We start from the raw sequence: 15113 nt of genomic DNA, 5'->3' as shown, positions 1-15113 counted from the left end.
ATCACTGGGGCTGCCATCCAGTACCTCTATATCAGACAGTGACAGAGGAATGACTGACAAATTGACAAAGACTCCAACTACCCAAGCCATAGATTGTTCACTCTGCTGCCATCCAGAAAACAATACCGGAGCATCGGCTCTTGGACCAACAGGCTCCGAGACAGCAGTCTTATGGCTTGGGGGTAGAAGCTCAATAGCCAGACTGCTAAATAGTCAATTAAGAGTACCCAAACTCTCTGGACTGACTATCTTGCACTTGACGCTAAGCACACGCACTAGACTTGATATATACACACCATATACACACTCACTACACCGTCACTCCCCACACAAATCACTCACGTTCAAACACTACATACGCAGACACAAACATACATGCATTCACACATGCAGACTCACACTAACACATTTTATTAGTCAAAAGCACTGAATACAACAGGTGTAGTAGACCTTACAGTGAAATGCCTACTTAAAAGCCCCTAACCAACAATGCAGTTTAAAACAATATGGATAAGAATAAGAAATAAAAGTAACAAGTGATTGAAGAACAGCAGGAAAATAATAATAGCGAGACTATATACAGGGGGGTACTGGTACAGGATCAATGTGCGCAGGCAACGGTTAGTTGAGGTAATATATACATGTAGGTAGAGCTATTAAAGTGACTATGCATAGATAACAACAGAGAGTAGCAGTGGTGTAAAAGAAGGGGAGAGGGGAGGGGGTCAATGCAAATATTCTGGGTAGCCATTTGATTAGGTGTTCAGTAGTCTTATGGCTTGGTGGTATAAGCTGTTTAGAAGCCTCTTGGACCTAGACTTGGTGCTCCGGTACCACTTGCCGTGCGGTAGCAGAGAGAACAGTCTATGACTAGGGTGGCTGGAGTCGGACAATATTTAGGACCTTCCTCTGACACTGCCTGGTATAGAGGTCCTGGGTGGCAGGGAAGCTTGGGGGAGTGATCGGTCCTCTTTTTCCTGTAGTCCACAATCATCTCCTTTGTCTTGATCACGTTGAGGGAGAGGTTGTTGTCCTGGCACCACATGGCCAGGTCTCTGACCTCTTCCCTACAGGTGAGCGTTTTCTTGTTTGCTTATGGCAGAATACAGCCTCTGACTGTGTTGGTATGTAAACAGCTACAAAAAATACAGATCAAACTCTCGGTAGATATTGTGGTCTACAGATTATCATGAGATACTCTACCTCAGGTGAGCAATAGACTTCCTTAGATATCGTGCACCAGCTGTTATTTACAAAAATACATAGCCGGCCGCCCCTTGTCTTACCAGACGCCGCTGTTCTATCCTGCCGGTACAGCGTATAAACCACCAGCTGTATGTTAATAGTGTTATCGTTCAGCCACGACTATGTGAAGCACAAGACATTACAGTTTTGAATGTCCCGTTGATAGTTTAATCTTGTCCGTAGGTCATCGATTTTATTCCCCAAAGACTGCACATTTCCTAGCAGAATGGAAGGAAGTGGGGGTTTATTCGATTGCCTTCGAATTCTCAGAAGGAAGCAGGGTGGCTATTTGAAGAATAACATTTTTTTCATTTCTTTAACACCTTTCTGGTTCCTACGTGATTCCATGTGTCATTTCATAGTTTCAATGTCTTCACTATTATTCTACAATGTAGAAAATAGTAAAAAATAAAACCATTGAGTAGGTGTTATAACTTTTGACCTGTAGCGTATGTTTAACTTCAATTTGTAGGCTAGGTTGTAGCAACCTCGATAGGCATAGGGAACATTTGAGTATCATGTAGTAGCCTAAACCTATCGATGTTACATTGAGCTGGGTGAAGGGAATATGAATGACAGTCATCCAATATGCCGTATAGAAATAATGCCATGCTCATAAAAAATGTCCTCCCTAATCTTAAATGACACAGACCGCCACTGTTGCATACATTGATTCCGCTTTGATCTAACTTTATTAAACAAGCGCCGAAGCCTCCCACCATTAGCTCTGACAAATTGAAAACCCTAGTCATTGGCGACTCCATTACCCGCAGTATTAGACTTCAAACGAATCATCCAGCGATCATACACTGTTTACCAGGGGGAGGGCTACCGACGTTAAGGCTATTCTGAAGATGGTGCTGGCTAAAGCTAAAACTGGCAGAGAGTGTAGAGAGTATAGAGATATTGTTATCCACGTCGGCACCAACGATGTTAGGATGAAACAGTCAGAGATCACCAAGCGCAACATAGCTTCAGCCTGTAAATCAGCTAGAAAGATGTGTTGGCATCGAGTAATTGTCTCTGGCCACCTCCCACTTAGGAGGAGTGATGAGCTCTACAGCAGAGTCTCACAACTCAATCACTGGTTGAAAACTGTTTTCTGCCCCTCCCAAAAGATAGAATATGTAGATAATTGGCCCTCTTTCTGGGACTCACCCACAAACATGACCAAGCCTGGCCTGTTGGGGAGTGACGGACTCCATCCTAGCTGGAGGGGTGCTCTCATCTTATCTACCAACATAGACAGGGCTAACTCCTCTAGCTCCACAATGAAATATGGTGCAGGCCAGCCACTAGCACAGTCAGTGTAGTCAGCTCAGCTATCCCATTGAGACCGTGTCTGTGCCTCGACCTGGGTTGGGCAAAACTAAACTTGGCGGTGTTCGCCTTAGCAATCTCACTAGAATAAAGACCTCCTCCATTCCTGCCATTATTGAAAGAGATCGTGATACCTCACATCTTAAAATAGGGCTACTTAATGTTCGATCCCTCACTTCAAAGGCCGTTATAGTCAATGAACTAATCTTGATGTGATTGGCCTGACTGAAACATGGCTTAATCCTAATGAATTTACTGTGTTAAATGAGGCCTCACCTCCTGGTTACACTAGTGACCATATCCCCCGTGCATCCCGCAAAGGCGGAGGTGTTGCTAACATTTACGATAGTAAATTTCAATTTACAAAAAAAAGCAGCATTCCCCAAGAGAGGATGGCTTTCACTTCAGCAGTAATAAATTCATTAACTTTTTGAGGAAAAGATCATGATCATTAGAAAGCAAATTATGGACTCCTCTTTAAATCTGCGTATCCCTCCAAAGCTCAGAGTCTGCACAACTCTAGGATCAAGAGAGACACTCAAGTGTTTTAGTACTATATCTCTTGACACAATGATGAAAAAAATAAAATGGCCTCTAAACCTTCAAGCTGCATACTGGACCTGATTCCAACTAAACTACTGAAAGAGCTGCTCCGGTGCTTGCCCCTCCTATGTTGAACATAATGAATGGCTCTCTATCCACCGGATGTATACCAAACTCACCAGAAGTGGCAGTAATAAAACCTCTTGAAAAAGCCAAACCTTGACCCAGAAAATATAAAATAAACAAAAAAAAATCGGCCTATATCGAATCTTCCATTCCTCTCCAAATTTTTTGAAAAAGCTGTTGCGCAGCAACTCACTGCCTTCCTGAAGACAAACAATGTATACGAAATGCTTCAGTCTGGTTAGACCCCATCATAGCACTGAGACTGCACTTGTGAAGGTGGTAAATTACCTTTTAATGGTGTCAGACCGAGGCTCTGCATCTGTCCTCGTGCTCCTAGACCTTAGTGCTGCGGTTGATACTATGGATCACCACATTCTTTTGGAGAGATTGGAAACCCAAATTGCTCTACACGGACAAGTTCTGGCCTGGTTTAGATCTTATCTTTCAGAAAGATATCAGTTTGTCTCTGAATGGTTTGTCCTCTGACAAATCAACTGTAAATTTGGGTGTTCCTCAAGGTTCCGTTTTAGGATCACTATTGTTTTCACTCTATATTTTACCTCTTGGGGATGTCATTCGAAAACATAATGTTAACTTTCACTGCTATGCTGATGACACAGCTGTACATTTCAATGAAACATGGTGAAGCCCCAAAATTGCCCTCGCTAGAAGCCTGTGTTTTAGACATAAGGAAGTGGATGGTTGCAAACGTTCTACTTTTAAACTCGGACAAAACATAGATGCTTGTTCTAGGTTCCAAGAAACAAAGATCTTCTGTTGAATCTGACAATTAATCTTGATGGTTGTACAGTCGTCTCAAATAAAACTGAAGGACCTCGGCGTTACTCTGGACCCTGATCTCTCTTTTGACGAACATATCAAGACTGTTTCAAGGACAGCTTTTTTCCATCTACGTAACATTGCAAAAATCTGAAACTTTCTGTCCAAAAATGATGCAGAAAAATGTATCCATGCTTTTCTTACTTCTATGTTAGACTACTTTCCGGCTACCCGGATAAAGCACTAAATATTCTTTAGTTAGTGCTAAAAATGGCTGCTAGAATCACAAAAAATGTGATCACATTACTCCAGTGCCAGCCTCCCTACACTGGCTTCCTGTTAAGGCAAGGGCTGATTTCAAGGTTTTACTGCTAACCTACAAAGCATTACATGGGCTTGCTCCTACCTATCTTTCCGATTTGGTCCTGCCGTACATACCTACAAGTACGCTCCGGTCACAAGACGCAGGCCTCCTAATTGTCCCTAGAATTTCTAAGCAAACATCTGGAGGCAGGGCTTTCTCCTACAGAGCTCCATTTTTATGGAATGGTCTGCTTACCCATGTGAGATGCAGACTCGGTCTTTACTGAAGAATCATCTCTTCAGTAGGTCATATGATTGAGTGTAGTCTGGCCCAGGAGTGTGAAGGTGAACCGAAAGGCTCTGGAGCAACGAACCGACCTTGCGGTCTCTGCCTGGCCAGTTCCTCTCTCTCCACTGGGATTCTCTGCCTCTAACCCTATTACAGGGGCTGAGTCACTGGCTTACTGGTGCTCTTCCATGCTGTCCCTAGGAGGGGTGCGTGACTTGAATGGGTTGAGTCACCGACCTGATCTTCCCGTCTGGATTGACGCTCCCCCTTGGGTTGTGCCGTGGCGGAGATCTTTGTGGGCTATACTCGGCCTTGTCTCAGGATGGTAAGTTGGTGGTTGAAGATATCTCTCTAGTGGTGTGGGGGCTGTGAGGTTATATCCTGCCTGTTTGGCCCTGTCCGGGGGTATCATCGGATGGGGCCAGTGTCTCCTGACCCCTCCTGTCTCAGCCTCCAGTATTTATGCTGCAGTAGTTTGTGTCGTGGGGCTAGGGTCAGTCTGTTATATCTGGAGTACTTCTGCTGTCTTATCCGGTGTCCTGTGTGAATTTAAATATGCTCTCTCTAATGCTCTCTCTCTCTCTCAGAGGACCTGAGCCCTAGGACCATGCCTCAGGACTACCCGGCATGATGACTCCTTGCGGTCCACCTAGCCGTGCTGCTGCTCCAGTTTCAACTGTTCTGCCTGCAGCTATGGAACCCTAACCTGTTCACCGGACGTGCCTCCTGTCCCAGACCTGCTGTTTTCAACTCTCTAGAGACAGCAGGAGCGGTAGAAATACTCTCAATGATTGGCTATGAAAAGCCAACTGCCATTTACTCCTGAGATGCTGACTTGTTGCACCCTCGACAACTACTGTGATTATTATTATTTGACCCTGCTGGTCATTTATGACATTTGAACATCTTGGCCATGTTCTGTTATAATCTCCACCCGGCACAGCCAGAAGAGGACTGTCCACCCCTCATAGCCTGGTTCCTCTCTAGGTTTCTTGCTAGGTTTTGGCCTTTCTAGGGAGTTTTTCCTAGCCACCGTGCTTCTACACCTGCATTGCTTGCTGTTTGGGGTTTTAGGCTGGGTTTCTGTCTGTCTGCTGATATCAGCTGATGTAAGAAGGGCTACATAAATAAATTTGATTACCATTCGTCTGAGCAGCCGGTTCTCTGCGCATATAGAATATACACATGCGCTGATCCGCAGGTGCAAAAGCTTCGGGAAGCTCCGGATCTTTTTAGTGCAGTGAACTAAAGATCCCTAAAAAGTTGGATTCGCAGCCATATTTATTATACCAAGAAAGCATTTTGATGAACAATATTTTGAAAATAAAACACGACCAGAAGGATGAAACAGGACAGTAAGGTTGATTTAAACACCACCATGATACCTCCATTTGCAAAGAAAGGATGCTCCCCAAATGGCAACCTATTCACTATATTGTGCATTACGTTTGACATGTGTGCATTGGGCTCTGGTCAAAAGTAGTGCACTATATAGGGAATTTGGTGCCATTTGGGACGCAGGCACATATACCTTACCCTGTTCTACTGGAGGAGGGGAGTCTGGATTTCTTCCCTGTGTTCCCTATGAGAGATGGAAAACACGCCTCAGATAATGAATAAAAATAAACATCAGCATGCATCCCAAATGGCATCCTATTCCCTAAGCAGTGCACTACATAAGGAATAGGGTGCCATTGGGGAGACAGGGAATAGATTGCTGGTGCAAGTCCAGCAGCACGGGTGTAAATGAATGTGCACAGTGCAGTGTTGAAGAATGCTTCAGATCTCGCTGCAATGCCCCTTGTTACAGAGGTCATATGTATCTGCTAGTGTTCAGTGAGCCAGAGGTGCCTAAATAGCTGTTTACGATCTTGTAAAGCTTAACAAAATGTGGAGGACGTCTGAATGTTTACATACTTCTCCCTGGAAAGTAGTAGGTGCCAGGCCGCCTCTTTCATGCACAATGTAACCTAAGTATCCACAGTGTAAACATTGGAAATGCAAGAGGCACAGCTGGCATGGTATACACAAAGGAATTTGAAAATCTAAAAGTGTGCCAATAACACTTATCCTAACAGGAAGAAAAAGTTCCCGAAGCCTTCCATGTGGATATTATAATGGCAGCATCCCAAATGGCACCAGATTCCTTATTTAGTGCACTACTTTCGACCAGGGCTTATAGGGCTCTGGTCAAAATGTAGTGCACTATACAATATAGGGAATAGGGGGACATTTGGGACAAAACCTCTGCTGGCTTTGCCATCAGTTACTCTAATGAGTGCCGTCTGAACAGGGAAGTAGAAAAGTATTCAACCTTATTCTTACTATTACACAGAGTTAAAAACAGCACAAAAGCCTATGTACAATACTTTTGACAGGACGTCTTGTATTTTACGGAGTAAAATAAAGGCGGCGCCATTAAAAATACTTCTTGGCGTCTTGGTTTAATTTCACATGAGGTATGGAGGCTGTGCACATGTCCCAGTCTACTGCCTAGGCTACATTTCAAAGGAGATACAAAGGCAATGGACCCTGTCCAATTATTATTTATTTGTATTTTTAGTTAACCTTTATTTAAAAAAGGCAAGTCGATCAAGAACAAATTCTTATTTACAGTGACGGCCTAACCCTTGTGACGCTGGGCCAATTGTGCGCCGCCCTATGGGACTCCCAATCACGGTCGGTAAGGATACACCCTGGAATCGAACCAGGGTCTGTAGTGACGCCTCTAGCACTGAGATGCAGTGCCTTAGACCGCTGTGCCACTCAGGAGCCCAATTGTCAACAGACCATTCTATTATTTCTGATTGGCTGATGGAGAGGGTTAGGTTGCCTTCCAAATAGCACCCTGTTCCCTATATAGCACACAACGTTTGGACATTCCCTATTGCAGGCTCTGGTCAAAAGTAATGCACTATATTAGGGAATGAGTGCCATTTGGGACACAGTTTTAGTGGACAGCTGCGCCTGTACCTTCTATAGTGATCTCCACTGTGACCTGGCGGCTCCCAGCATCGTTGACAGCCTCACACGTGTAACGCCCTGCATCCTCCTCCTGGATACCGTGTACCACCAGGCTGAAGGTTCCGCGGCTACTCTGTTCCATGACGAACCGCTCTCCAGCCGTCACTGCTTTCCCATTCCTGGACCACGTGACCTGGGGCTCAGGGTATCCTCTCACCTGGGGATAGATGGACATACCTCAGTGGATTTTTAACATAGAGCATCAGTGGTTAATGGTCCTGGTTGAAACAAAACAGTTGATAGGGTTAAATCAGCAATAATATCCCTGTGAAGTGGCACGGTGGATTTCTCAGTGAGGAAACAAAAAAGTTGGTAGCGCTGCAATGTCCAGGAAGAGGCATTTATTTACAGTGAGGATGGGAAGTAAACCATAGAAACATACAGTATGTACAACAAGCGCTTTCCGTGACAGACTGACCAGGTGAATCCAGGTGAAAGCTATGATCCTTTGTTGATGTCACTTGTTAAATCCACTTCAAAAATCAGTGTAGATGAAGGGGAGGAGACCGGTTATAGAAGGATTTAGAAGGTTTGAGACAACTGAGACAACTCAGAGGGTGAATGAGCAAGACTAAAGATTTCAGTGCCTTTGAACAGGGTATGGTAGTAGGTGCCAGGCAGACCGGTTTGAGTGTGTCAAGAACTGCAAAAGCTGCCGTTTTTTTTTTTTCACGCACAACAGTCTCCCGTGTGTATCAGGAATGGCCCACCACCCAAACATCCAGCCAACTTGACAACAGTGGGAACCACTGGAGTCAACATGGGCAAGCATCACGGTGGAACATTTGACACCTTGTAGAGTCCATGCCGCGACAAATTGAGGCTGTTCTGAGGGCAAAATGGAGGGGTGCAACTCAATATTGGGAAGGTGTTCCTAATGTTTTGTACACAGTGTATGTGTCACATTCCCATGAACATAACACTATCATAATCAATAAACTGTTTCCATAAGCTGGTTTTAAATGAGCAGGTCAAAATATTAATGCACGGACGGACACCAAGCTCCATGACAATCTCTATACGGGCACAAAAGCATATAGTGTGTTCACGTCCACCTTTTTCATTAGCATAATCTTCTCAATACAATAGAGTCGGAGCACAGGAACTCACTGGGTGTGTGAAACTGACAATCTGTGGCCCATAGCCTAATTAAAGTGGATACAAAATCAATAATTAGATGTAAAAACAAAATGGACACGGCAAACTAGGATATTTACAAAAACACAAATGATAAACATTGATATCGGTAACTAGCAAGTGAAATGGAAAGCTACTGATTACCCTTAACGTTTCCGACCTCCTAGAATACAAAAAAAACACATTGGTTTTATTATCCCTGTGTTCTGGTTTCCAACTAAACCTAATTTCCTCAACTTTATTCCTTTTTCCTTAGTGCATAACTCAAGTTCTTAGTCCTTTCTGACGTTTCAATTCTCGCAATGCTCTTTTTCCCGACACGGCCCAGGTCAGTAGCCATCACTCATCATGCCACTTGACAAGAGTGGAGTACAACACTGGTGCTGAAACAGCACAGGAAGTTAACTAGCAAAAGTGAACAGGTACAGAAGATCTGTTAAACACCTCTAACTTTCCCCCGGATCTCTGAAAGGAGCTTCCCACCTTTCTCTGATTCATCTCAGTTCCAGTTGACTTCACTAATCTCACTACAGCTTGTTTTCTCCGAAATCTTTGAAGCATCACAAATCTGCAGGCAGAGGCCACAGCTAATAAGGACAGGGGATGGGCACACTGTTTCCACTGGTGGCATGCCAACAATCCTCGTCTTGAACCCTGGGGGACTTTAAGACGTATTTCGGAGGAGAACCATGGTAAACCCGAACTCTGCAATTACAAGCCCCCAACTTGTTTTGAATTAACAGAAAAAAATTACGAGAAATGGACATTGTTAACCACTGCAACGGATTTCAGATTGAACAAATGAATAAGGTTCGACTGCTAGTAGAGAATAGAACGACTCCGTATGCCACCCAAAATTCTGAGGCAAGCTAAAAAAGCACACAGGCCCAGCCTCGCTCTTTAAAATCAGCCACTCACATTCCAGCCTGTCAAACTAGCCTCTCTCAGTTTCAATCAAATATAACCTCTGTTGTACCCAATTCTCCGAAGGCTTGCCCAAAAATAGCAGTATTAAAGTCATTATTAAATCAAACAGACACTGGCATTTCCTTGAAAACTCAGCTGCTTGAGGCTCAGTGCCACAGAAATTTTGAGCAGACTTCAGACTTCTCATTCCTAAAGCTTCTTGTGGTCCTCTCTGGGCCTCAAACATCCTGAATGAGCAAGTTCACATGCGGAGTATAGGAAAAACACTAGGTTGTTTACACACCAAGTCAAGTTTAAAAATGCCAGAAAAACAGACAAGTACCAAGAGAAAACGGGTTGAAAACAAAAAAGGTTGCGACAAGACTATGGTCCAATGCACTGGTAGCAGAGAGGCCCTGACTGCTGATCCACCCAGAACATACGAACCTAGCTTCTGAAGACTACCAAAATACCCAAGAGTGCAAGAAGACGACAAGTAAAAAAGGGAACAAAGCAAGGAATATTCTCTCTAGTTCTTGTTGAGTCATGCTACTGGAACCCAATGTATCACCACAACAAGGGTACTACTCGCTATAACAAGGCTAATACTTACGGGATAAAAGCAGCCTTGTCCGTGAAATCCCCTCGTAATGAAGAGAGAAACTGATTAAAAGGAAAGATGCAACATTTGTTCGTTTAATCATGTAAGCAGCGATTTCCATGTGAAGAAACCAAAAAGGACATTTTGATCCCTCGCGTCGTCAGACCAGTCGCTGCTCCAAATCAATAACGTCCCAAATAGCACCCTGTTCCCTATTTAGTGCACTACTTCAGACCAGAGCTTTGGTCAAAAAGTAGTTGCGTATATGGAGAATAGGGTGCTATTTGGGACAAACCCCTGGTCTTTTTCATTCCCCAAGAAATAGGCCTATGGTTTATTTGTCCCAGTAATTCTCTAAAATGTCTTGTACTCGGAATGACTTTTCAACTTTGTATTCTGGAAGACACCTGTAGTGGATTACTGCTGGCGTTGGCCTCTGACGGAGACTCTAGGAGAAGAATTGTCCTCTGGCTATTGCTCAACAGACATTCATAAGAACCTATTCATGTATTCCCACCTGCATTGTAGCATACATCACACAAAGTTGTGATTTGTACCACTGGACAGGGTCAGAATACAGTAAGCTTGGGTCCCAAATTGGCACACTATTCCCAGACAGAAAAACTGATAACACTACAACCAAGCATTGTCTGGTCATTTGATGATGTTGAGTGATCAATAAGTCGACTCTCCCAGTGCTGTGAATAGCCACAGTCTACATGATGGTGAGGAATCCCACATCACTTAAGGACACGGAGTTAATGTTTAGTCCTGAGCTAACATTCCATTGGAAGGAAAATAATGAAGTATTTCACTGATTGTTTCAACATTGAAACAACCTGACGTCTCCATCACATCAACCTTTTATTTTTCCTGGCTTCACTGACACGGTCAAGCCACACTGCCAGATAGCAGCTATGAATTACACATGCAAGAGACAAATCACCAGTGTTTAACTACCGTTCCTAACCATGGCCAGTGGATGGATGAGGCGAGGAAGACGGCCTTCAAAATGTAGCCAATGTGGACAATGGACACCATTAACCGATGTAACCAGCAGAAGAAGAAAGATGGCCGCTTCTCCAACACTGGTTAGAGAAGTGAGCGGAGCGGTGGAAAAGGGTGGAGCCGTGTAGGAATAGCCTAGCAGTGGTCCACATCTGCTTTCAATAGGCGAGCACTTTCAACCACCATCAGGTTTCTGGCAGCATACCTTTCACAGAGTTAACATGGAGCCTCCCTCGCATGCTGTTCCCCCTATATTTTCCTACTGGCTCGTAATTATGTAATATTGCATTCTTCTGCCCCTTGGCAGGCCAATAAATGACTAGGAGGCTGGGGAGAGAGAGAGAGAGAGAGGCTAGAGCATGTCAGACGCCTGCCTCCATGCTGGTGGACATTCCTTGTCTTCACAGGAGCATCCCCTCTTATTGAAAACATGGCTCTGGAGCATGACAAAAACCACGCCTGCCGGGAAGGAAAATGACAGGCAGCAGGACCAGATAACCTCAAAATGGTGACACTAGGCTGGTTCACTTGCTATTCTGTCAAAGGAAAAACATTATGAATGTTTTTTCCCTGTATACTTTTTAGGAGAGGACGCAATTATGCCACATCATTAATCCTGAAGCACCAGCCATTGGCAGACATTGACATTTTAGTCATTTAGAAGACGCTCTTTTACCAGAGTAACTTCCAGTACTGAGTGCATATATTTTCATAATGGTCCCCCCCCCCGCAGGAATCGAACCCACAACCCTGGCGTTGCAAGCTCCATGCTCTGCCAACTGAGCCAGGCAGGACACTGATTTACACATCAATGTTCTCCAACTCTGATCGGGTAGAGCTTCTGGTTTTTCTTGTCCATTGAACCTCAACAGAGAGGAGACAGCACAAACATCCCTCTGCAATGAAACCTAGCAGAGTCAGTCGCTCCCCTGGGCCAAGACCGGAGACAAATCATCGTTGCAACCCTAACTCCTTCCAGAAGCAGGACAGATACTATCTGGTCATCTGCATCGGGCTGAAACACTGACTAGAGTAGAATATGCACAGATCTGCCAAAAGAGAAATCAAGTTTCCCCTACGCAACACAGAACATTTGAAAAGGCTTCAATCTGGACGAGCATAAGAATGGCACCCGACACTATACTGCCTATGGGCCCTGGTCAACAGTAGTGCACTGTATAGGGAATGGGGTGCATTTGGGACGCAGCCGTAAGGAGAGGTGATGAATCTTGCCTTCAGTAGTGATGGATGCTGCCTGGGACAGCAACAGAACCAAGTAACAAACTCCCTGACACATTACCTCCTCCTGGGAGCCGGGAAACATCTGTGCACTTGATACCCTTGTTTTGAAGGTCTGTAAATCGTAGGTGGTGGGAGGCCGCCTCAAGTGTGTGTGTGTGTGTGTGTGTGCCTGTAGCATTTGGCTGGCAGATGTCGGAGGTGTTTCATCACATCGGTACTAAAGAACCTATCGTCTTAGGGTTGGTGTTGAACATACAGTACCCACACAAACATATATATTTTTTTCAAATCTAAAATTCCTTCACCAAGATTCTCTCACAGCACACAAACATGTGTTTAGCACCTTCCCATTTTTCAGGTACTACTGTAAAACTGCCCAAAATGTAATAGTTGGAGGAGATACATTCTGCATTGTTTCAGCTCATCCAAGCAGAACTGGAGCTGACTGGGTTCTGTTCCAGCAGCTCTGAAAAAAACTACTCCTGAGGAAGCAAGTCACAAGACTAAGATATTTTAATCGCTATGAATGACGCATTCCATAGATCTACCGTCTCAGCACCTGACCTGGATTCAAATATTATTTGAATTCTTTCAGATACTTTGAGCATTTGCTCTAGCCTGCCTGGAGTTGCAGATGGGCGGAGTTGACAGTTTCTGGGGACTATTTTATTGGTCCATTAAGCCATGCAATCTCAATCAAGCACAGATCAAGTGTTTGAAATGATTTCAAATAGTATTTGAACCCAGGTCAGCTCAGCACTGGACAGTCAGGCTGCACTGAATCAGACACTGCGCTGCTGGCTTTCCTCCTCTCCTAACCAGCACGTCACCCTCATCACAACCAACCGATCGCTCACGAAAGGATTACGAAGTGACGTGTGCAAAGGAGGAGAGGCTCGACTGTCTTCAAAACAAAAAAATACACATCCTTCAAAATACATTGGTTAGACGTTGGATTCATCGTTAGTTTGATAGCAACAGTAATGTCTCATATTTAGCGGTCTTGGAAATGCTGAAATGCGTTAAGAGTCAGACACATTTACTGTATGAAGGTTAAAAACGTCAGAACAACAAAACGTGACAGAAAGAGCTAGAGACTTACAGCGGAAGGTATTGTTATTGTTGGGCCAATGTGCAGCACGGGACTGCAAGTGAGGAACAGACACCGGTGTCTGTGTTTAGGAACTTTAAATAACACCGTGTTTTTTTTTATTTTTATCCATGCTGTTAAATGGACCAGAACAGAAGTGACCCAGACGAGCAGTCTGCCTGGGGGAAGTATTTCCATTGTCCGCTTTTACCAGTAAAGCTTTATTAGCGATATTCAAGTTAGCTGTACTTAAAAGTCATCTCAATATCACAAATGGGTGACTATACCCAAAACGAACCCATAGAATTACATAGTAGGATCTCTATGTATGAACCTACAGTATATGATCAGTATCTCAGACCAGAGGGCTATAACGGGGTTCTACAAGAACAAGTTCCCCCCCCCCCTCCCCCCCAAACTGGAGCCCCTTCAAATGCAACAGTTGGTTCTATGGTCTCGGGAAACAGCGGCAGACTTAACCCCTGTAGGCCTAAGCCCTTAAAATCGCAATATATACTAAGCTAACATATGGAATTGTTTTAAGACGGTCATAAAATGTATAATTGAGCCATTTGCTTTACTGCTATAGCCCATAGAAACGCATTGAATAAAACGTGAATAAATGGCAAAAAGGTCAAAAAGGTTAAATCATAACTGTCCGATATCTGAGCGATATAAGAAAACTCACGGGGGGGGGGGCTATTTTCAGGCCATCTCAAAGTTTGAGGAATCCAATGATGTGCTTCCTTACATTATGTCAAGAGTCTGTCGTGATGGCAGTCAGAACTGTGTATCCTTTTTTTAGCATGGGAATTATGAGGGTGAGACTTACTTGGATCTAGGGTAACTTTCCCCAAATTCCCAGGTTTTCCAGAAATCACAGTTGGAAGATCCCAGGAATCCGAAAGAAATAAGCAGGAAATCTGGAATCCTCCAACCAGGATTTCTGGAAATCCTGGGTTTTTACGGGAAGTTACCAGAATTTTGCAACCATAAATCGGATCCTTATGATTTTCCCCCTATTCACATTTCATCCAATACAACTGGAATCTGTTAAGATCTTAAATACATTTCTAGACAAATGAAAATAAACCCGTAGATTAGGGCGACGCAGAGGGGAGTGGTAAGTTTCCTGTATGAGTGATTTAGACATGTGGAGCACCACAGGTAGCAGTGGTGGGCCACACATGTTATCAACTATGTACGTAACAAGTCTGTATATAAAGCTAAACAAGGTAGTATATTTGTCTAGCAATCAAGAACCTGCAGTGGGTTTAACAATTTTATTTTTTTCATCAAATACTCAAACCATGACATCACTTCTATGGCCATCAGCCTGGTCCTAGGGTTGTTGTGGAAGCCAGGCTAACTCAGGGCAAGCAGCTATTTTGGCCACTGTTAAACCTGGACTCGATGGACCTGTGGTGCTCTGTGGTGTTAAGCATCTGTGACCACAGCTAAATGGATTCTGACAGTGTCTGAGGTACAGTGGCTGGACA

The 15113-nt window shown here is 44.1% G+C and overlaps 1 protein-coding gene across 8 annotated transcripts in view; it reads right to left on the bottom strand.

Moving 5' to 3' along the window:
- LOC110520040 (myosin light chain kinase, smooth muscle) overlaps positions 1–15113 on the bottom strand; it is a 97480-nt gene that overhangs the window by 58080 nt on the left and 24287 nt on the right. For all 8 annotated transcript variants that reach the window (XM_090229615.1, XM_021597014.3, XM_090229616.1 and 5 more), the window contains exons 4-5: positions 7580–7787; positions 6143–6188 (exon numbers count right to left, since the gene is read on the bottom strand). In XM_090229615.1, the coding sequence (XP_090085741.1) occupies positions 6143–6188; positions 7580–7787 (254 nt within the window). The remainder of the gene's footprint in view (positions 1–6142; positions 6189–7579; positions 7788–15113) is intronic.

This window comes from Oncorhynchus mykiss, chromosome 3 (assembly GCF_057628025.1).
Source record: "Oncorhynchus mykiss isolate SJ-2025 chromosome 3, ASM5762802v1, whole genome shotgun sequence".
Classification (NCBI taxonomy): Eukaryota; Metazoa; Chordata; class Actinopteri; order Salmoniformes; family Salmonidae; genus Oncorhynchus; species Oncorhynchus mykiss.
This window is presented reverse-complemented; position numbering and strand designations above follow the sequence as displayed.